The sequence below is a fragment of the Hyperolius riggenbachi genome, chromosome 7 (genome assembly GCF_040937935.1).
Source record: "Hyperolius riggenbachi isolate aHypRig1 chromosome 7, aHypRig1.pri, whole genome shotgun sequence".
Lineage (NCBI taxonomy): Eukaryota > Metazoa > Chordata > Amphibia > Anura > Hyperoliidae > Hyperolius > Hyperolius riggenbachi.
The window spans coordinates 28,133,723-28,156,570 of NC_090652.1; the positions used below are offsets into that span (position 1 = coordinate 28,133,723).

The 22,848-nt window shown below is 50.3% G+C and overlaps 1 protein-coding gene across 1 annotated transcript in view; it reads right to left on the reverse strand.

Moving 5' to 3' along the window:
- The window catches only part of LOC137524200 (nucleoside diphosphate kinase A1), a 32,136-nt gene extending 14,395 nt beyond the window's left edge, over positions 1 to 17,741 (reverse strand). Inside the window, exons 1-3 of the mRNA XM_068243792.1 lie at positions 17,637 to 17,741; positions 16,693 to 16,825; positions 153 to 254 (exon numbers count right to left, since the gene is read on the reverse strand). Coding sequence (XP_068099893.1) covers positions 153 to 254; positions 16,693 to 16,824 — 234 coding nt within the window. The 5' untranslated portion in view covers position 16,825; positions 17,637 to 17,741. The remainder of the gene's footprint in view (positions 1 to 152; positions 255 to 16,692; positions 16,826 to 17,636) is intronic.
- Positions 17,742 to 22,848: the final 5,107 nt, after the last annotated feature.

A 22,848-nucleotide genomic window follows, 5' to 3' on the forward strand; every position in this document is an offset into this window, starting at 1 on the left:
CAGGAGACATTAGAAGCTGCTTGTATAATTAGACTGAGATCTGCACTGCAGGCCTCTGTCTTATATACATTCTGCTATTAGAAAATACCTTTTGTCACATTAGGAGGAGCCATCCCCTCCAGACAGAATGCTCATCCATGCAGACAACTCACCATGGCCACCACTGGTCCAGAGTTCATGTAGTCCACCAGGCCACTGTAGAAGGGACGGTCCTTCAGGTCAATGTAGTGCTGCTTCAAGTGATCTTTGCTGGCCTAAAAGGAGAAAATACAAGAGGTTACCATTGCCCTGATGCCAGACCCACATCCACACTAAATTAGAAGAGTGCTACACCTGGCAGGACATGGGGACAGAAATTTGGTATGGAAGTGAAACCAGGCATAACAGTGCAGCCTGAGATCAGGGGACTTGCACTATAGAGACAACTAGAGGGCTAGAGGGGAGGAGTCAAGAGCTGCAGGGCCTCAACTCCTAACCTCCCCTACAGGGGAGTATCCTTCAGAGCAGTGTTCCGAAAGAAAGTCGGCCCACCATCAATTGCTTTGGGTGCTTGACAAAGTGGCATAGATAGTGCCACAAACCTAAGTACAGGTTGCAAGGATTGTCAGCACGCCACTCTTTACAGCACACACTTTATTGTGCCAGTTTACCACAATGAAGTCCAACAATTGTTTTGGAGGCCACGCGGGGTCCCCCTTTATCAAGGCATGTGGTTACATGGCGTTCCAACAATCGCTTTTTATCTCATGTTTATCCCTAAACACCCCACCCCAAATAAGTGACCTCACATAGGAGTCACAGCAATTGATCATGGTTTATTTCTGCCAATCACTATTAAATGCGCAGACATTCCAGGTTACAATATTTAACATTGCACACGGTTACAATTTCTGGCAGTGCGCACTGTTAAATATTGTAACCATGAATGTCTGATTGCCAGCATTTAATAGCAATTGATCATGGTTTACTTCTGAAAAAGAAATCTGATTGCTTTCTTGCTGGGGGAAAAAAAAAAAAAAATTGATTGATTTTTTTATAGAGTTGCTGTCAAAATATTGTACCATGTGTGGCCATCTTTATAATGTAAATCACAGTGAAGATATTGTACAATGGGCAAACATTAACAAGAATGTATAAAGTAACAAATGTCTTCATTAAAGTGGATCGGAGATAAACATACTCATTGCATAATTGTGTCCCTTTCATAGTGTATAGGGCATTCCTCAATCCAAATACTTTGTTTTAATACTTTAATTCCCTATAAACTAAACAAGCCTCGTCTACAGCCTTTCAGAGTGCCTTGGCATTTTCAGACAATAGCAAGGGCTTATGGGAGCTCAGTCTGGGCAGGAGGGGAGGGGGGAGGAGGTATTACTAGCCAGAGATTTCAAAGGCAGAGGGAAGGAGGGAGGAGGAGAGGGCTGAATTTACACACAAGAAAGCTGATAGCATCTACAGCCCTCAGCCTGTGACAATGTGACAAACAGAACATGGCTGCTGTCATTGTATCACAGGAATAAATAATCACACACTTCTGAAGCTGTTTGCAGCTAGATTTGCTGTGTAAACTATGTAAACTTTAGATAAGATATATAGACAAGTTACTTGTTATAGTTAGTTTTTCATCTCGGATCCGCTTTAAGTTCTATTTTGTAAAGTTCAAATGAAGGACAACTGAAGTGAGAAGACTATAGAGGCTGCCATATTTATTTCCTGTTAAGCTATTTGGCTGCAGTAGTGTCTGAATCACACCAGGAACAAGCATGCAGCTAATCCTGTCAGATCTGAGAAGAATGTCAAACACCTGATGTGCTGCATGCTTGTTCAGGGTCGATAGCTTAAAGTATTAGAGGTAGAGGGTCAGCAGGGCAACTGGTATTGCTTAACCTGCTGAGCGGTCTGGACGAGCTCAGCTCGTCCAACACCGCCAGAGGCTGCCGCTCAGGCCCTGCTGGGCCGATTTTCGTAAAATAAAAAGCAGCACACGCAGCCGGCACTTTGCCAGCCGCGTGTGCTGCCTGATCGCCGCCGCTCTGCGGCGATCCGCCGCGAGCAGCGGCGAAAGAGGGTCCCCCCAGCCGCCTGAGCCCAGCGTAGCCGGAACAAAAAGTTCCGGCCAGCGCTAAGGGCTGGATCGGAGGCGGCTGACGTCAGGACGTCGGCTGATGTCGATGACGTCACTCCGCTCGTCGCTATGGCGACGATCTAAGCAAAACAAGGAAGGCCGCTCATTGCGGCCTTCCTTGTTTATTCTGGGCGCCGGAGGCGATCGGAAGAACGCCTCCGGAGCGCCCTCTAGTGGGCTTTCATGCAGCCAACTTTCAGTTGGCTGCATGAAATAAGTTTTTTTTTATTTAAAAAAAAACCTCCCGCAGCCACCCTGGCGATTTAATCAGAACGCCAGGGTGGTTAAAATGAAATAAATATGGCAGCCTCCATTTCCATGTCACTCCAGTTGCCCTTTAAGTTGCCCCTTTGCCCATTGTGCCTAGGATAAGTCCTTCTGAACTTGGGAGAGGGAGAAAAAAAAAAAAAAAAAAAAAAAAAAAAAGAAGGTAAAGAAAAACCTGGTTTGAAAGGAGCTGGATTCATACATCCAGTAGCTGTTCTATAATTAATCGCTGCCGGCTCAGTAATTGGCACCCCTCCGAGTTGAGTTCTCATGCAGGCGTTCCCAGGGCTGCAGATCTTATACAGAACACTTGCATACCGGCAACAAAAGCCACCTGCAGGAGGCCTGGCTCAGCTGACGTGACTCCAGAGTCAGGTTTCTTGTGTAATTCCGGAAGTATAGCTATCCTGACAGCACACAAAGCAGCAGTGTACACCTCACAAAGCAAGGTCATGCCTCACCACAGGACACCAGCCAGGCAGTGCAAACCAGATCATCAATGAGCAGATTACACTTCAAGGTCACAGATCAAAACTTCAAGTGACAGCTGGCAGATCAATGTCCCCAGCAGCCACAGCACTGACTCCTGGTAACAAGACCCCATAATGTCCCCAGCAGCCACAGCACTGCCTCCTGGTAACAAGACCCCATCATGTCCCCAGCAGCCACAGCACTGCCTCCTGGTAACAAGACCCCATCATGTCCCCAGCAGCCACGGCACTGACTCCTGGTAACAAGACCCCATAATGTCCCCAGCAGCCACAGCACTGACTCCTGGTAACAAGACCCCCATAATGTCCCCAGCAGCCACGGCACTGACTCCTGGTAACAAGACCCCATAATGTCCCCAGCAGCCACAGCACTGACTCCTGGTAACAAGACCCCATAATGTCCCCAGCAGCCACAGCACTAACTCCTGGTAACAAGACCCCATCATGTCCCCAGCAGCCACAGCACTGACTCCTGGTAACAAGACCCCATAATGTCCCCAGCAGCCACGGCACTGACTCCTGGTAACAAGACCCCATAATGTCCCCAGCAGCCACAGCACTAACTCCTGGTAACAAGACCCCATCATGTCCCCAGCAGCCACGGCACTGCCTCCTGGTAACAAGACCCCATCATGTCCCCAGCAGCCACAGCACTGCCTCCTGGTAACAAGACCCCATCATGTCCCCAGCAGCCACAGCACTGACTCCTGGTAACAAGACCCCATAATGTCCCCAGCAGCCACAGCACTGCCTCCTGGTAACAAGACCCCATAATGTCTCCAGCAGCCACAGCACTAACTCCTGGTAACAAGACCCCATCATGTCCCCAGCAGCCACGGCACTGCCTCCTGGTAACAAGACCCCATCATGTCCCCAGCAGCCACGGCACTGCCTCCTGGTAACAAGACCCCATAATGTCCCCAGCAGCCACAGCACTAACTCCTGGTAACAAGACCCCATCATGTCCCCAGCAGCCACAGCACTGCCTCCTGGTAACAAGACCCCATAATGTCCCCAGCAGCCACAGCACTGCCTCCTGGTAACAAGACCCCATAATGTCCCCAGCAGCCACAGCACTGCCTCCTGGTAACAAGACCCCATCATGTCCCCAGCAGCCACAGCACTGCCTCCTGGTAACAAGACCCCATCATGTCCCCAGCAGCCACGGCACTGCCTCCTGGTAACAAGACCCCATAATGTCCCCAGCAGCCACAGCACTAACTCCTGGTAACAAGACCCCATAATGTCCCCAGCAGCCACAGCACTAACTCCTGGTAACAAGACCCCATAATGTCCCCAGCAGCCACAGCACTGCCTCCTGGTAACAAGACCCCATAATGTCCCCAGCAGCCACAGCACTGCCTCCTGGTAACAAGACCCCATAATGTCCCCAGCAGCCACAGCACTGACTCCTGGTAACAAGACCCCATCATGTCCCCAGCAGCCACGGCACTGACTCCTGGTAACAAGACCCCATAATGTCCCCAGCAGCCACAGCACTGACTCCTGGTAACAAGACCCCATAATGTCCCCAGCAGCCACAGCACTGACTCCTGGTAACAAGACCCCATAATGTCCCCAGCAGCCACAGCACTAACTCCTGGTAACAAGACCCCATCATGTCCCCAGCAGCCACAGCACTGACTCCTGGTAACAAGACCCCATAATGTCCCCAGCAGCCACAGCACTAACTCCTGGTAACAAGACCCCATCATGTCCCCAGCAGCCACAGCACTGACTCCTGGTAACAAGACCCCATAATGTCCCCAGCAGCCACGGCACTGACTCCTGGTAACAAGACCCCATAATGTCCCCAGCAGCCACAGCACTAACTCCTGGTAACAAGACCCCATCATGTCCCCAGCAGCCACGGCACTGCCTCCTGGTAACAAGACCCCATCATGTCCCCAGCAGCCACAGCACTGCCTCCTGGTAACAAGACCCCATCATGTCCCCAGCAGCCACAGCACTGACTCCTGGTAACAAGACCCCATAATGTCCCCAGCAGCCACAGCACTGCCTCCTGGTAACAAGACCCCATAATGTCTCCAGCAGCCACAGCACTAACTCCTGGTAACAAGACCCCATCATGTCCCCAGCAGCCACGGCACTGCCTCCTGGTAACAAGACCCCATAATGTCCCCAGCAGCCACGGCACTAACTCCTGGTAACAAGACCCCATAATGTCCCCAGCAGCCACAGCACTGACTCCTGGTAACAAGACCCCATAATGCCCCCAGCAGCCACAGCACTGACTCCTGGTAACAAGACCCCATCATGTCCCCAGCAGCCACAGCACTGCCTCCTGGTAACAAGACCCCATCATGTCCCCAGCAGCCACAGCACTGACTCCTGGCAACAAGACCCCATAATGTCCCCAGCAGCCACGGCACTGACTCCTGGTAACAAGACCCCATAATGTCCCCAGCAGCCACAGCACTGCATCCTGGTAACAAGACCCCATCATGTCCCCAGCAGCCACAGCACTGACTCCTGGTAACAAGACCCCATAATGTCCCCAGCAGCCACAGCACTGACTCCTGGTAACAAGACCCCATCATGTCCCCAGCAGCCACAGCACTGCCTCCTGGTAACAAGACCCCATCATGTCCCCAGCAGCCACAGCACTGCCTCCTGGTAACAAGACCCCATCATGTCCCCAGAAGCCACAGCACTGACTCCTGGTAACAAGACCCCATCATGTCCCCAGCAGCCACAGCACTGACTCCTGGCAACAAGACCCCATCATGTCCCCAGCAGCCACAGCACTGCCTCCTGGTAACAAGACCCCATCATGTCCCCAGCAGCCACAGCACTGCCTCCTGGTAACAAGACCCCATCATGTCCCCAGCAGCCACAGCACTGACTCCTGGTAACAAGACCCCATCATGTCCCCAGCAGCCACAGCACTGACTCCTGGCAACAAGACCCCATCATGTCCCCAGCAGCCACAGCACTGACTCCTGGTAACAAGACCCCATCATGTCCCCAGCAGCCACAGCACTGACTCCTGGCAACAAGACCCCATAATGTCCCCAGCAGCCACGGCACTGACTCCTGGTAACAAGACCCCATAATGTCCCCAGCAGCCACAGCACTGACTCCTGGTAACAAGACCCCCATAATGTCCCCAGCAGCCACGGCACTGACTCCTGGTAACAAGACCCCATAATGTCCCCAGCAGCCACGGCACTGACTCCTGGTAACAAGACCCTATAATGCCCCCAGCAGCCACAGCACTGACTCCTGGTAACAAGACCCCATAATGTCCCCAGCAGCCACGGCACTGACTCCTGGTAACAAGACCCCATCATGTCCCCAGCAGCCACAGCACTGACTCCTGGTAACAAGACCCCATAATGTCCCCAGCAGCCACAGCACTGACTCCTGGTAACAAGACCCCATCATGTCCCCAGCAGCCACAGCACTGACTCCTGGTAACAAGACCCTATAATGTCCCCAGCAGCCACGGCACTGACTCCTGGTAACAAGACCCTATAATGTCCCTAGCAGCCACGGCACTGACTCCTGGTAACAAGACCCCCATAATGTCCCCAACAGCCACAGCACTGACTCCTGGTAACAAGACCCCATCATGTCCCCAGCAGCCACGGCACTGCCTCCTGGTAACAAGACCCCATAATGTCTCCAGCAGCCACAGCACTAACTCCTGGTAACAAGACCCCATAATGTCTCCAGCAGCCACAGCACTGACTCCTGGTAACAAGACCCCATAATGTCCCCAGCAGCCACAGCACTGACTCCTGGTAACAAGACCCCATAATGTCCCCAGCAGCCACAGCACTGACTCCTGGTAACAAGACCCCATAATGTCACCAGCAGCCACAGCACTGACTCCTGGTAACAAGACCCCATAATGTCCCCAGCAGCCACAGCACTGACTACTGGTAACAAGACCCCATAATGTCCCCAGCAGCCACAGCACTGACTCCTGGTAACAAGACCCCATAATGTCCCCAGCAGCCACGGCACTGACTCCTGGTAACAAGACCCCATAATGTCCCCAGCAGCCACAGCACTGACTCCTGGTAACAAGACCCCATCATGTCCCCAGCAGCCACAGCACTGAATCCTGGTAACAAGACCCCATAATGTCCCCAGCAGCCACAGCACTGACTCCTGGTAACAAGACCCCATCATGTCCCCAGCAGCCACAGCACTGACTCCTGGTAACAAGACCCCATAATGTCCCCAGCAGCCACAGCACTGACTCCTGGTAACAAGACCCCATAATGTCCCCAGCAGCCACAGCACTGACTCCTGGTAACAAGACCCCATCATGTCCCCAGCAGCCACAGCACTGCCTCCTGGTAACAAGACCCCATAATGGCCCTAGCAGCCACGGCACTGACTCCTGGTAACAAGACCCCATCATGTCCCCAGCAGCCACAGCACTGACTCCTGGTAACAAGACCCCATAATGGCCCTAGCAGCCACGGCACTGACTCCAGGTAACAAGACCCCATAATGTCCCCAGCAGCCACAGCACTGACTCCTGGTAACAAGACCCCCATAATGTCCCCAGCAGCCACAGCACTGACTCCTGGTAACAAGACCCCATAATGTCCCCAGCAGCCACAGCACTGACTCCAGGTAACAAGACCCCCATAATGTCCCCAGCAGCCACAGCACTGACTCCTGGTAACAAGACCCCATAATGTCCCCAGCAGCCACAGCACTGACTCCTGGTAACAAGACCCCATAATGTCCCCAGCAGCCACAGCACTGACTCCTGGTAACAAGACCCCATAATGTCCCCAGCAGCCACAGCACTGACTCCTGGTAACAAGACCCCATAATGTCCCCAGCAGCCACGGCACTGACTCCTGGTAACAAGACCCCATAATGCCCCCAGCAGCCACAGCACTGACTCCTGGTAACAAGACCCCATCATGTCCCCAGCAGCCACAGCACTGACTCCTGGTAACAAGACCCCCATAATGTCCCCAGCAGCCACGGCACTGCCTCCTGGTAACAAGACCCCATAATGTCCCCAGCAGCCATGGCATTGCCTCCTGGTAACAAGACCCCATCATGTCCCCAGCAGCCACGGCACTGCCTCCTGGTAACAAGACCCCATAATGTCCCCAGCAGCCACAGCACTGACTCCTGGTAACAAGACCCCATAATGTCCCCAGCAGCCACGGCACTGACTCCTGGTAACAAGACCCCATAATGTCCCCAGCAGCCACGGCACTGACTCCTGGTAACAAGACCCCATAATGCCCCCAGCAGCCACAGCACTGACTCCTGGTAACAAGACCCCATCATGTCCCCAGCAGCCACAGCACTGCCTCCTGGTAACAAGACCCCCATAATGTCCCCAGCAGCCACGGCACTGACTCCTGGTAACAAGACCCCATAATGTCCCCAGCAGCCACGGCACTGACTCCTGGTAACAAGACCCCATCATGTCCCCAGCAGCCACAGCACTGCCTCCTGGTAACAAGACCCCCATAATGTCCCCAGCAGCCACAGCACTGACTCCTGGTAACAAGACCCCATCATGTCCCCAGCAGCTACGGCACTGACTCCTGGTAACAAGACCCCATCATGTCCCCAGCAGCCACAGCACTGACTCCTGGTAACAAGACCCCATCATGTCCCCAGCAGCCACAGCACTGACTCCTGGTAACAAGACCCCATAATGTCCCCAGCAGCCACGGCACTGACTCCTGGTAACAAGACCCCATAATGTCCCCAGCAGCCACGGCACTGACTCCTGGTAACAAGACCCCATAATGTCCCCAGCAGCCACAGCACTGACTCCTGGTAACAAGACCCCATCATGTCCCCAGCAGCCACGGCACTGACTCCTGGTAACAAGACCCCCATAATGTCCCCAGCAGCCACGGCACTGACTCCTGGTAACAAGACCCCATCATGTCCCCAGCAGCCACAGCACTGACTCCTGGTAACAAGACCCCCATAATGTCCCCAGCAGCCACAGCACTGACTCCTGGTAACAAGACCCCATCATGTCCCCAGCAGCCACAGCACTGACTCCTGGTAACAAGACCCCATAATGTCCCCAGCAGCCACGGCACTGACTCCTGGTAACAAGACCCCATAATGTCCCCAGCAGCCACGGCACTGACTCCTGGTAACAAGACCCCATAATGTCCCCAGCAGCCACAGCACTGACTCCTGGTAACAAGACCCCATAATGTCCCCAGCAGCCACAGCACTGCCTCCTGGTAACAAGACCCCATAATGTCCCCAGCAGCCACAGCACTGACTACTGGTAACAAGACCCCATCATGTCCCCAGCAGCCACGGCACTGCCTCCTGGTAACAAGACCCCATAATGTCCCCAGCAGCCACAGCACTGACTCCTGGTAACAAGACCCCATAATGCCCCCAGCAGCCACCGCATTGCCTCCTGGTAACAAGACCCCATAATGTCCCCAGCAGCCACAGCACTGACTCCTGGTAACAAGACCCCATAATGTCCCCAGCAGCCACAGCACTGCCTCCTGGTAACAAGACCCCATAATGTCCCCAGCAGCCACAGCACTGCCTCCTGGTAACAAGACCCCATAATGTCCCCAGCAGCCACAGCACTGACTACTGGTAACAAGACCCCATCATGTCCCCAGCAGCCACGGCACTGCCTCCTGGTAACAAGACCCCATAATGTCCCCAGCAGCCACAGCACTGACTCCTGGTAACAAGACCCCATAATGCCCCCAGCAGCCACAGCATTGCCTCCTGGTAACAAGACCCCATAATGTCCCCAGCAGCCACAGCACTGACTCCTGGTAACAAGACCCCATAATGTCCCCAGCAGCCACAGCACTGCCTCCTGGTAACAAGACCCCATAATGTCCCCAGCAGCCACAGCACTGACTACTGGTAACAAGACCCCATCATGTCCCCAGCAGCCACGGCACTGCCTCCTGGTAACAAGACCCCATAATGTCCCCAGCAGCCACGGCACTGACTACTGGTAACAAGACCCCATAATGTCCCCAGCAGCCACAGCACTGACTACTGGTAACAAGACCCCATCATGTCCCCAGCAGCCACGGCACTGCCTCCTGGTAACAAGACCCCATAATGTCTCCAGCAGCCACAGCACTGCCTCCTGGTAACAAGACCCCATAATGTCCCCAGCAGCCACAGCACTAACTCCTGGTAACAAGACCCCATCATGTCCCCAGCAGCCACGGCACTGACTCCTGGTAACAAGACCCCATCATGTCCCCAGCAGCCACAGCACTGACTCCTGGTAACAAGACCCCATAATGCCCCCAGCAGCCACAGCACTGACTACTGGTAACAAGACCCCATCATGTCCCCAGCAGCCACGGCACTGCCTCCTGGTAACAAGACCCTATAATGTCTCCAGCAGCCACAGCACTAACTCCTGGTAACAAGACCCCATAATGTCCCCAGCAGCCACAGCACTAACTCCTGGTAACAAGACCCCATCATGTCCCCAGCAGCCACAGCACTGACTCCTGGTAACAAGACCCCCATAATGTCCCCTGCAGCCACAGCACTAACTCCTGGTAACAAGACCCCATCATGTCCCCAGCAGCCACAGCACTGACTCCTGGTAACAAGACCCCATCATGTCCCCAGCAGCCACAGCACTGACTCCTGGTAACAAGACCCCATAATGTCCCCAGCAGCCACGGCACTGACTCCTGGTAACAAGACCCCATCATGTCCCCAGCAGCCACGGCACTGCCTCCTGGTAACAAGACCCCATAATGTCTCCAGCAGCCACAGCACTAACTCCTGGTAACAAGACCCCATAATGTCCCCAGCAGCCACAGCACTGCCTCCTGGTAACAAGACCCCATAATGTCCCCAGCAGCCACAGCACTGCCTCCTGGTAACAAGACCCCATAATGTCCCCAGCAGCCACAGCACTGACTCCTGGTAACAAGACCCCATCATGTCCCCAGCAGCCACGGCACTGCCTCCTGGTAACAAGACCCCATAATGTCTCCAGCAGCCACAGCACTAACTCCTGGTAACAAGACCCCATAATGTCCCCAGCAGCCACAGCACTGACTACTGGTAACAAGACCCCATCATGTCCCCAGCAGCCACAGCACTGCCTCCTGGTAACAAGACCCCATAATGTTCCCAGCAGCCACGGCACTGACTCCTGGTAACAAGACCCCATAATGTCCCCAGCAGCCACGGCACTGACTCCTGGTAACAAGACCCCATAATGTCCCCAGCAGCCATGGCACTGACTCCTGGTAACAAGACCCCCATAATGTCCCCAGCAGCCACGGCACTGACTCCTGGTAACAAGACCCCCATAATGTCCCCAGCAGCCACGGCACTGACTCCTGGTAACAAGACCCCATATTGTCCCCAGCAGCCACGGCACTGACTCCTGGTAACAAGACCCCATAATGTCCCCAGCAGCCACAGCACTGACTCCTGGTAACAAGACCCCATAATGTCCCCAGCAGCCACGGCACTGACTCCTGGTAACAAGACCCCATAATGTCCCCAGCAGCCATGGCACTGACTCCTGGTAACAAGACCCCATAATGTCCCTAGCAGCCATGGCACTGACTCCTGGTAACAAGACCCTATAATGTCCCTAGCAGCCACGGCACTGACTCCTGGTAACAAGACCCCATAATGTCCCCAGCAGCCACAGCACTGACTCCTGGTAACAAGACCCCATAATGTCCCCAGCAGCCACAGCACTGACTCCTGGTAACAAGACCCCATAATGTCCCCAGCAGCCACGGCACTGACTCCTGGTAACAAGACCCCATAATGTCCCCAGCAGCCACGGCACTGACTCCAGGCAAAAACATTCTGCCCCACTACTAAACCAGCCTTCACACCACCCTGAAACGACCAAAAATAAAGGCCTCAGTGCTCAGCTGTAGTCAGAACAGCACAATGAGTTGATACTATTTTCCGTTCTGGTGGTCTTCATTTTAGCCTATTGCCTTACAGCATACATGGCAAACTCCGGCCCGCAGGCCAAAGCTGGCCCTCTGCACCATTACATTTTGCACCCCAAGTGGTTTCCCCACTTTGCATTATGTTTGGCCCACTCTAGACCACCAGGGAAGCTAAACTGGAGGTGAAGCCCTATGAGGGAGGTAGGGGGAGAGCCCTAAACACTAGGGAATTGTATAGGCGAGGGCCTCTAGACACCAGGGAACTATATAGGGAAGGGTGGGGGCCACTAGATACCAGGGAACTATATAGAGGGAGGACCACTGGACACCAGGGAAATGTATAGGGGAGGGAGGAGGGCCACTAGACACCAGGGAACTGTATGGAGGGAAGACCACTAGACACCGGTGAACTGTATAGGGGTTGAAAGGGGGCAATTAGACACCAGGGAACTTTATAAGGTGGCCAGTAGACATTGAGGTTGGCCCACAACTCGATCCTAGTGTTAAATTACATCCGACTTTGTATTTGAGATGACACCCCTGCCTTACTGTCATTGTATTCTGATTGTGATTCTCTTACCACCCCTTGCATTTCAAATGGATAAAGTCTTCTAGAATATCAGGACCATGATGCTATATGAATAGGGGGGTGGCTAAGGCCTTTTCAAATAGTTAAAGCACTATTTAAAGGACAACTGAAGTGAAAAAGAGTATGGAGTCTGCCATATATATTAATTTCTATGCAAGTTTCCTGGCAGTGCTGGTGATCTATTTGGCTGCATTAGTGTCTGAATCACGCCAGAAACAAGGATGCGGGAAATCCAGTTAGAACACCTGATCTGCTGCATGCTTGTTCAGGGTCTATGGCTGAAAGTATTAGAGATAGGATCAGCAGGGCTGCCAGGCAACTGGTATTGTCCTTTAATTTCAGATGTGATCTGTTGCTGTCTGCACTTAATAAAAAACTTTCTTCCTGCCCCTGAAGGAGGAGGGGGGGGGGGGGGGGGGGGGACGGACTAGCTCATGCAGTATGTAATATACAATGCAAGGTCTTATTTGAATCTAAAAAGCTTCAGACATACGAACTGCCACTCAAAACAACTGTTCTTGATCATTTTCGGTGACCGTTCACAATCACTGCAAATGTTATTCAGAACCCTGCTGGGCTGTATGTGGCATCCTATAGTGGTGGCTGGATAGTGTAATGGTTAAGGGCTCTGCCTCTGACAGACAACCAGGGTTTGAATCTCAGCTCTTCCTGTTCAGTAAGCCAGCACCTATTCAGTAGGAGACCTTGGGCAAGTCTCCCTAATGCTAAACATACATGGTTAGATTCTTACTTATCAATAGTCAATAGAGCCGCTGATGGCTCGATTGATAATATTCAACAGGTCCAATGACCCGCCGGATAGATTCCCCACTCGAACCCTGCGGGTGAACAATAGTGGGGAATCGAGCGGCTGATAAGGAGCGCCCGCGGGGACGAGCGGGAATCAATCTGCGCGCATGAGCGGTGTTGCGCCAGCATCGAGCCGCTGGCTCATTACCAGCGCATAAACGCACCGTGTATGTATAGCATAACACTGCTACTGCCTATAGAGTGTCCTAGTGGCTGCAGCTCTGGCACTTTGAGTCCACCAGGAGAAAAGCGAGATATAAATGTTCTGTGTCTTGTCTATAGGAAGGACGGGAGAGGAACCAGGGCAGTGGAGTCGGAGTCTAGGCAATTTTGGGCACCCGGAGTCTGAGATTTCATAAACTGAGGCGTTGGAGTCGGATGATTTTTGTACAAAATCCATAGCCTTGTTAAGTATTAGGCTAAGGAGTCTGAGAATCAGAGCCATTTTGGGTACCCGGAGTTGGAGTCGTGGTTTCATAAACTGAGGAGTTAGAGTCAGAAGATTTTTGTCCCAACTCCACAGCCCTGCGGGGAACAGCACTCTGCCAAGGACACTGAATAAGAGAAGAGTACCAATGCCAGATTATGGGAGTAGATCACTTGAAACAACAGTTTCTGATGACCTATATAATATACTGTTTACACAGCTGAGGTGATCCTTCAGACACATTAGACTAATTCAAATCCTTCAGTTAGGGGGTCACAGTTCTCAAGCAGCATCTGGGTAATATATTGCCATAGTGAGGATTGCCGACATATATAAAAGTCTACTAGTTTTTGTTCCTTTAACAAATCCAAAACAGGCTGCATTGCTCCAAAAAGATCCTGCTGTAAGTGTCATACAGGACTACAACCAATCTCTAACTCGCTAAACTACTGGCAACCATTACTATGATCCAATATGACCCAGACAAAGGAGGCACTATTTTACCCCTCAAAAAAAATCCAGGCCAGAGACTGAGGATTATGGATTGATCATTCCAACTTCCATACCAGTTTAAAGTGGACCTGAGCTCTTACACAGGATGGGAGAATAAATGCTCCCTGTATGTATTTAGAGAGTTTAGCCTGTCTAATTCCTCCTCATTTGTAACTAATCACAACTGTAATTTAATTCCCCAGTTGTGTCAGCTGGCTGCCACAGCAGAGAGGTAATTGGTACAGGATGTTAATATGTCTGCTTCCATGAAAGCAGGAAGTAGTCACTACATATTTATTGCAGGATTTGCATCAGCTGTAACAAATGTCTCTTTAAAGGTCATTATGCCGTTGCTCATCTTTGAGAGCAGAGAGGAAGAGGGGAGTTCAAGTCTGCATTCATTTGTTAGAGGGGGGAAAAATGGATCATAGCACCTGCAATTTCATGTCAAGGAATAAGGCAGGACAAGCTTTTTGTGACAAATTATAAAGATTTAAAAATGCAGCAGGCTTTGCAATCTGTGTCCCCAGAATGGAGTTCTCACTTTACTTCCTGTCCCAGAAGGCACAACAGGAAGTAGAAGTATAAAGACCTTCATTGCCAAAAACAATGTGCCTGGTGGTCCTGTGAGCCAACTTTTTCCACAGCGCTTTATAGAGCAGACTAAATTATTCAAGTAACAGGGGCTTACCACCTAACAGGTGACAGCACTAATGGGCACAGTCTAGTTTAGGGGACCCAGAACACCTCATACCGGTAGGTTACAGTTCTCCAATCCCAGCACCCTCTAGAGCAGGGAGCGTTGTGATTGGCTGAATAGTGTGGGCGTAGTTTTCTCCAACCTATTGGAAACCTAGCTGCCCGAGAGGGTGCAGTCTACCCAATCACGTTAGCAGATGTTCCCTGCTGGGTCCCCTAAACCAGGCTAGCTCTCTAACATGCACAGGAAGCTTTACAAATGCCTCCACCTCACAGACCAGACACCAAAATGGTATCCTTAAATTTCTACTGGAGTGGCAACCCAACAAACTTCTCCAACTTTGGGCTCTATTCATAAAAGGTTACCGCAAGTTTTCCGCTCAAAACAGCGGATTTTCCCGTCCCATTTAGCAAAGTGGGCATTCATAAAAGCTGTTCCCGCATGAAAATCTACAATCCCCCAGCAGAGCGAGAAATTTCCGCCTTCTCCAGTGTTTTTCTAGATTTATCTAGAAAAAAGTAACAAAATGGCCATTCATAAAGTTTAGAGGAAGCGGTATGTGGACGGGAAATACCGCTTCCTCTGATTTTGCGGATTACTTACAAGTGAATGGGACAGACCTCCCAGAGAGAGCAGTGCACGGAGGGACTCTGCCGGCTGAAGTGTTTCCGCATGCCTTCCGACAGCTTACCGCCAGCTTTCAGCGGGATATCTCCGCTCTTGCATCGCAGCTGGAAAGATTTTTTTGAATGACCACCCAGAAGTGTAAAATACCGCTGCGGTATTTTCCCTCCAGGAGTTTTTTCGCCACAACTTTATGAATAGAGCCCTTTGTCTCATCAACTGTGAAGTCCATGCCAATAAAGTTGATGTAAATATTATGCAGGTTGAAAATGGGCCAGCGGCAATGCCTGCTGTACTTGATTTGTCCATGTTCAAGCTGCATAAGTTTCTATCTACAGCACATTCCCTAGCATCGGGCACTGGCAGGGGAGCGTCTGATGCAAGATACATGTGCTTGCCAGTTGCTTGAGTAACTGGCCTAACAAAACCACAAACCTCCCTCCCTACATACCTGCCAAGCCTCCAGCGATGTCTAGCAGCCTTCCGGTAGCACCTAGCTTTCCCCGTGCATGCAAGCTGGCCATCAGTTCAGGTGACACGCCGACTTGTGTGCACAGATGCCAGAAGCCGCTAGGCATTGCTGGAGGCTCGGTAAGTGTTGGGACAGGGTTTGAGGCTTTTAAAATAAAGTCCCCCATTATCCAACAGGAATGCCAGTTAGTGGAGACATCCAGTTGCCCGAGTTCCGAATAACTTTGCATCTTTTTTAGGAGCTAGCATGGTTTAGGTGGCCCAGCGAGAAAGTCCACAGGAAAACACCACTAGCCTGGTAGGAGTTAGAGAAGGTGCGCTCTACCCAAGGTTTCAGATAGGTTGTAGTAACACGCCCACACTATTCAGCCAATGAGAATGCTTCAAGTTGTAGAGGCTGCTGTGATTGGAGCACTGTTCCCTATGGATAGTGATGTCATGTCTTGGAGAACTCATGGAGAAGCATGCGATTGGTTTGATCAGCTGATCTGGGTCACCTAAAGCACACTAGTTGGTATTATTGACCATACCCGCCAGCCACAAACTGGTTGACAGCAGCCCAGCCAACCTGTGCCATTCAGACAATCAATACTACTGCCCATGATAGAACGGATGCAGTACAAAGATACGCAGCCTCTGATCCACTGCAATCCCCAGTTTAGCTGTCATTTTCACACAATGAGCCACGGAACCACTACTGGTTTAAAAGCTGAAGAATCCCCATCAATCCCATTGACAAGTCATGCAGAATTTGTCTTTTTGGAGCACAACTGTAAAGTTCCTGTACCTGCATGAATTTCATGGCCACCAACTTGAACCCCTTCTGTTCGAAACGCTTGATGATCTCCCCGACAAGCCCTCGCTGGACTCCATCTGGCTTAATGGCGATAAAGGTGCGTTCCTTGTTGGCGGCGGCCATCCTACGTAAGAATGAAAGACATATGGAATGTCAGAATGGACAAGCTGCAAAGCATCCTGGGAATACCACAGTGGACAAGACTGACAACTGCAGACAAACCATGCATTAAACATCAAGATATAGCCACAGCTACCACATAAACCAGCCTCGCAGGTACCACACAAAGCACAGAAAAAAGACAGAACATTTATACTGCTCTTTTCTCCCAAAAGACTCAAAGCCTCGCATTAAGAGTTAACGCAACAATTTGCAATTTGTAAGCGTCTCAAGCTTGTTATAACACTTTTTGCAGAAATAATCAGCAACACAAGACAGACCAATAAACACCAACCGCTTCAGCTCTCCCCCACCCAACATTCATGGAATTGCCAAAATAAAAGGTCAAACTTGTTCTAACTTTAATAATGACAAACAGAAGTCTCCCTAGAGCTCAGGTGTGTCAGAGGTAGCACAGTGACTAACAATAGCCCCCCCCCCCCCCCCCCCCAACTTGTCAGGGCAAGTTTAGGCCCACATCTGGAATGCACCTTAAAGGTGACAGGTTGAAACAATTGCAAAAAAAAATAAAAAAAAAATTGCAAAATGGCAACCGCCCCCTCCCCCCAAAAAAATAATTTGTTTCCTAAAATGCACACTGCTGATTAGTCATTCCGCATGTACAGCTCTGGTGAGCAGCACACTAGCAGTCTGCACTGGGCTCCCCAGCTGCTGTGCACCACAATGCTCAGCCCGTGCTGGGAGTTGTAGTTCTCCAGCAGTTAGCACAATGGAATGAAACAGGAGAAGGAACCCCCGCAGCCCCGACCACACACCCTGCTCAGCTTCACCCGGGACACTGGAGAAGAAAGAAAAGAGAACGCCCCGCGAGGCCGCTTTTATGGTCGCGGCCACGTCACGAGCAGAGCGCGGCTGCGATTGGTCCTTTCCACGGCTGAGGAACGCGAGCCGGGGAGGATGTAACGAGGATTCTGATTGGCCACAATGCACAGGCGGATCTATCGGCATTCTAAATAAGGTTATGCCGCGGTGCATGCTGGTCCTGACATGTGCACATGCCTGAGGCTATCTATAGGCGACGTGTATGGAGGGTGCGAATAGGAGATAGAATTGAATGGGATAGAGATAGATAGATAGATAGATAGATAGATAGATAGATAGATAGATAGATAGATAGATAGATAGATAGATAGATAGATAGATAGATAGATAGATAGATAGATAGATAGATAGATAGATAGATAGATAGATAGATTAGATTATAGTTTTTATTAGGTAAGAGTTTTTTTGTTTTTTTTAAACAGTTGCTAATTTCAATTAAAATATATAATTTGTATGCAGTAGCTCATTTCAGAGCCATTCTGCTTCCTCTCAGGCAAGATTCACACTTGGAATTTGTGCACGTTTTGCGAACGTGCAAGATCTAATGAAAGTCAATGGAGAATTGAACTACTGAAATACGCATTTTTGCATGGGCATAAAGAAACTTATTTCTGGCAGCATACATTTGTGCACTCCAAGTGTATTCCCACTGACTTTGATTAACTGAGGTAAAAAAAATGATTGGGCATGAAAATTCTCTCATAGAAACGCACATTTTTAATACAAATAAAAGTAGGTTTTTTTTGTAATAAGTGTGAACCCTGCCTCAAGGCTCACTGCGGTGTGATTGTTTGAAGACATTTCAATATCAGAATCTCAAGAAAAAGTTTGGTACTCCTTGGAGTATAATAAGAATAATAGACAAATGGGAAGGTCTATCCCGGGGTCGTAGTTACAAATGATGGGGTCCCCCAGCAAAACTTTGATGGTACCTTCCAATATCCACACCCTTTCCCTTGCCTACCCCTGGTGACCCTCCACACCCATAAGAAATGTAGCCAGAAAAACACCTGGTCTGAAGGATGGACCCCTTGATCAGAGAAAGTAGTAGCTGGGGTCCCCTTTCAGCCCTGAGCCCCCCTGTAGTCGCAGGTGTCACGGAAGAGCCGTGAGAAATCGCAATCGGTTTTCTGCACCAATTGTCAATGGCAACCCAGATTGTATGTTTAGGGATATTTTTGGGGGTGGGGTGATATTTGCGCTCCTCAGACAGAACTCCTTAAAAATGTCACAAACTAGTTGCCTGGTGCGCTTTTAACAACAGGGGTGTATACCCTTAACTAGTATAATATATTGCAGTAGTATTAGCGCTCAGCAGGTCTCTCCTATATGTTACTCGTAGTTCCACTTTGTGATTGCGCCACACATACAATCATATAATACAGTGCAAAATTCCCTTAAAACTCTCCAAGATACAATATATAAGAAGCCTACTATTTAAAAGAAGGTACAGATAAAAATTCTCATAACACTCTCCCAAACTATATATGCAAGCAGTCTGTTAAGGGTCTTAGTCCATTCTCCTTTGGGACCCTTTTCCTAGACTTCAATTTTCACTATTGCCTCTCTACAGCACATTTAGCTAACACTCGCAAAAGTCCTAGTTTCCAGGTCCAAAAACCAAACAGTATCAGTAATAGGGAGAAATTTTCACAGCTGCATGCTTTATCCTCATAAATACAGTATATCTGCTCACCGACTCGAAATGCCAATCACAACAGTTGGCTTTAATCGCATGTGGCCCAGCCTGTCAGATGCCTCCGATTCTTCTCTGTTTGCGACCGTTTCTCAACCGTGCATGTAAAGAAAAAGGAACCACATAGCATAGTATGTTTGAGGATTATCACCCCACAGTGCACTTCACACCATGCATATGTCGTGACCCAGCACCTCACACAGGGGCTATCCTAATGTAGTCCTAGCCTCTTACCAGATCTTATGGCTGATCCAATCTGACCAGCGTGCTCGCTTGTAAACCACCTTTGTTCTCTTTCACAGCATCCGAATTACATCAGGCACCTTAGACTCAAACAAACGATTGCATAGCCTAATACTGTTTATTCCACTTAAAAAAAAGTTAAAAAATTGCACTCACAATTCTCAGAATAAAATGCGCATATAAGTAAAATCCACGTGGTGTAGCGTCTCCTACCGTGTTTAGGCTCTGCGGAGCCTAAACACGGAAGGAGACGCTACACCACGTGGATTTTTTTAACTTTTTTTCGGTTCGGGTACATTCGAATTCGGGTCCGCATGACATTCGAATTCGCCTTCGACCACGAAATTCGGTTCGAGTTCATATTCGGTTCGAGGTTACGCCTAAAAATTCGTTAAAAATTCGTATTCGTGAATTCGGGATTTTTTTGTGAGTTTTTTTAAAGTGAATTCACATTGAAATAGGTGTACTTAAAAAAACAAAACTGAAAACGTGACGTGTGGCACTGGCAGCAGGCAATGCATAGTGTGAACCCTGGCGGTGGGACCTCTGACAGCAGCAGGATAAATACAACAGCAGCAGCAGGAGGAGGTGGAGTGACGTGTGGCACTGACAGCAGGCAATGCATAGTGTGGACCCTGGCGGTGGGACCACTGACAGCAGCAGGATAAATACAACAGCAGCAGTAGGAGGAGGAGTGACGTGTGGCACTGACAGCAGGCAATGCATAGTGTGGACCCTGGCGGTGGGACCTCTGACAGCAGTAGGATAAATACAACAGCAGCAGCAGGAGGAGGTGGAGTGACGTGTGGCACTGGCAGCAGGCAATGCATAGTGTAGACCCTGGTGGTGGGACCACTGACAGCAGCAGGATAAATACAACAGCAGCAGGAGGAGGAGGAGTGACATGTGGCACTGACAGCAGGCAATGACAGCAGCAGGATAAATACAACAGCAGCAGCAGGAGGAGGTGGAGTGACGTGTGGCACTGACAGCAGTCACCGTGACCATGGCCTCAAGCGCTGGTGGAGACCTGCTGCGGACAGGAGTGCTGGTGGCACTAGTCTCGCTGCTGCTGGAGGCCTGGCTGGAAAAGGTGGCTTCCTGCCCCGCCATCATTTCCACCACAGCCTGCACCTGACTCTCCCCAATGGGCCGTGGGCGACGACCCGTCTCAAAGATGGGCGCAACACGCTGCTGTTGCGCCTCTGCTCCCTCCTCCCTGTGGTCAGTGGCTGGCGGCGCACCAGTCCCAGACCTGATGCTGCTGGCAGTGGCTCCTGCAATGGCGCTTCCTCTCCTGGTGGTGCCTCGCCCTCTACCTCTGCCAGTCATAGTGCACTATACAAATACAGTAAAAAAAAAAATAAGTAGAAGAGGGCGGGAAAGGGTGTAAACTTTAATAAAGTCTGTGTTGATGTGGTGACTTGGTGGTGACTAGTAGTACAGTAGTAGACACTAGAAGTATGCACGCACGCACGCACGCAGGTAACTAAGAAACACCTAGCGACAATAAAATCACACAGTAAAATTGAATAAAAAATTAGTGAACAGGTACTAGACTAGTAGACTAGTAGTATAGTAGTAGACAGTAGACACTAGTAGTATGCACGCAGGTAACTAAGAAACACCTAGCGTAATAGGCTACAAGTAAGTCATGCGGCAGACAATCGGTGACAATTACAAACGGTCACACACGGTCAGACGCAATCAATCAATAGGCTCGGGCAGGTGAGGTGACAGACAGTCACAGGTCACTCACAACGGATGCTGGTGTGGTGGCCTGTATGTGTTGTAAGTAACTCTTATTTATTACACACACTACGGATGATAATAAAATCACACAGTAAAATTGAAAAAAAAATTAGTGAACGGGTACTACACTAGTAGACTAGTAGTACAGTAGTAGACACTAGAAGTATGCACGCACGCAGGTAACTAAGAAACACCTAGCGTAATAGGCTACAAGTAAGTCGTGCGGCAGACAATCAGTGACAATTAAAAACGGTCACACACGGTCAGACGCAATCAATCAATAGGCTCGGGCAGGTGAGGTGACAGACAGTCACAGGTCAGGTCACTCACAATGGATGCTGGTGGTGACCTGTCACTCACAGTCAGTAACTAACTAACACAGTACTGAAACTAATAAAGTAACAGACTACAGCAGTAATAATTAACTAAACTAGTACTACTAGTACACAACTAACTACAATCCCTAACCTACCTAAGCTAGTAGTAGGCTAAGGCTACCTAGGCTACCTAGGCCTAGCCTGCTCACAGACTAACACTAGCCTAGCACAGTATACACTAGCTGACTAAAAACAATCAAAATACTAGCTAACTATATAAGACAACAATAAATGTGTTTAGGAGGTGTTTAGGAAGCAAAACGCTAGGTTTAGCAGTGAAAAGCACTTGCTCAGACACAGCACAGCACTGGAGAATCTCTCAGTACCAGCAGCAGTCACACAAGTGCGTGGCTCCGCAACATGGCCGCCGCCTTATATAGAGGAGGGGAGGGCCAGGCTCCCCTCCTCTGATTGGTTGCTAGGGTTGCCAGCTCCTCGGCAGGAGGACTTCTGATTGGTCCAATCACGTCATCCCCGAATCCCGAAGCCGAAACCCAACCCACAGCTCCATCCGGCCGAATTCCAGCGCGCGCATTCGGCATGCTTCGTATTCGGGTTCGGCTTGGAATCGCAGCATTCGGGTTCGGATTCGCATGCGGTAAACCTAAAAAACACCCGAATTTTTCGGGGAAACTTCGCATTCGGAGTCCTGCTGAGCAACCCTGCTGGGTCATGCCCGGAATTGGGCTTGGCACATGAGTACAGGGCACGTACATAGAAACATAAGAGAAAGCATAGCATAGAGCATAGTGGCATCACTTCATATTAACAAACATATACAAAAAACTTTCCAAACACAACTGGATCCAAACATATACATATACTTTTACTTTTCCCGAACACATCTGTCACATGGTTTGCATACAGAAAATCAAGGGGGGGCGGGGGGGGGGGGGGGGCAGCCTACGGGGGGAGAGCATGGGTAGAGTTTATTGAGTTCAGTGTAATTACAGCCGAGGGGAAGAAGCTGTTTTTGTGTCTCGTGGTCTTTGTTGAGATGGACCGGTACCTCAGATACATCCGCCCCAAGGGGAGCTGATTGAAAAACTGGTGGCCAGGGTGGGAGGGATCCCTGGC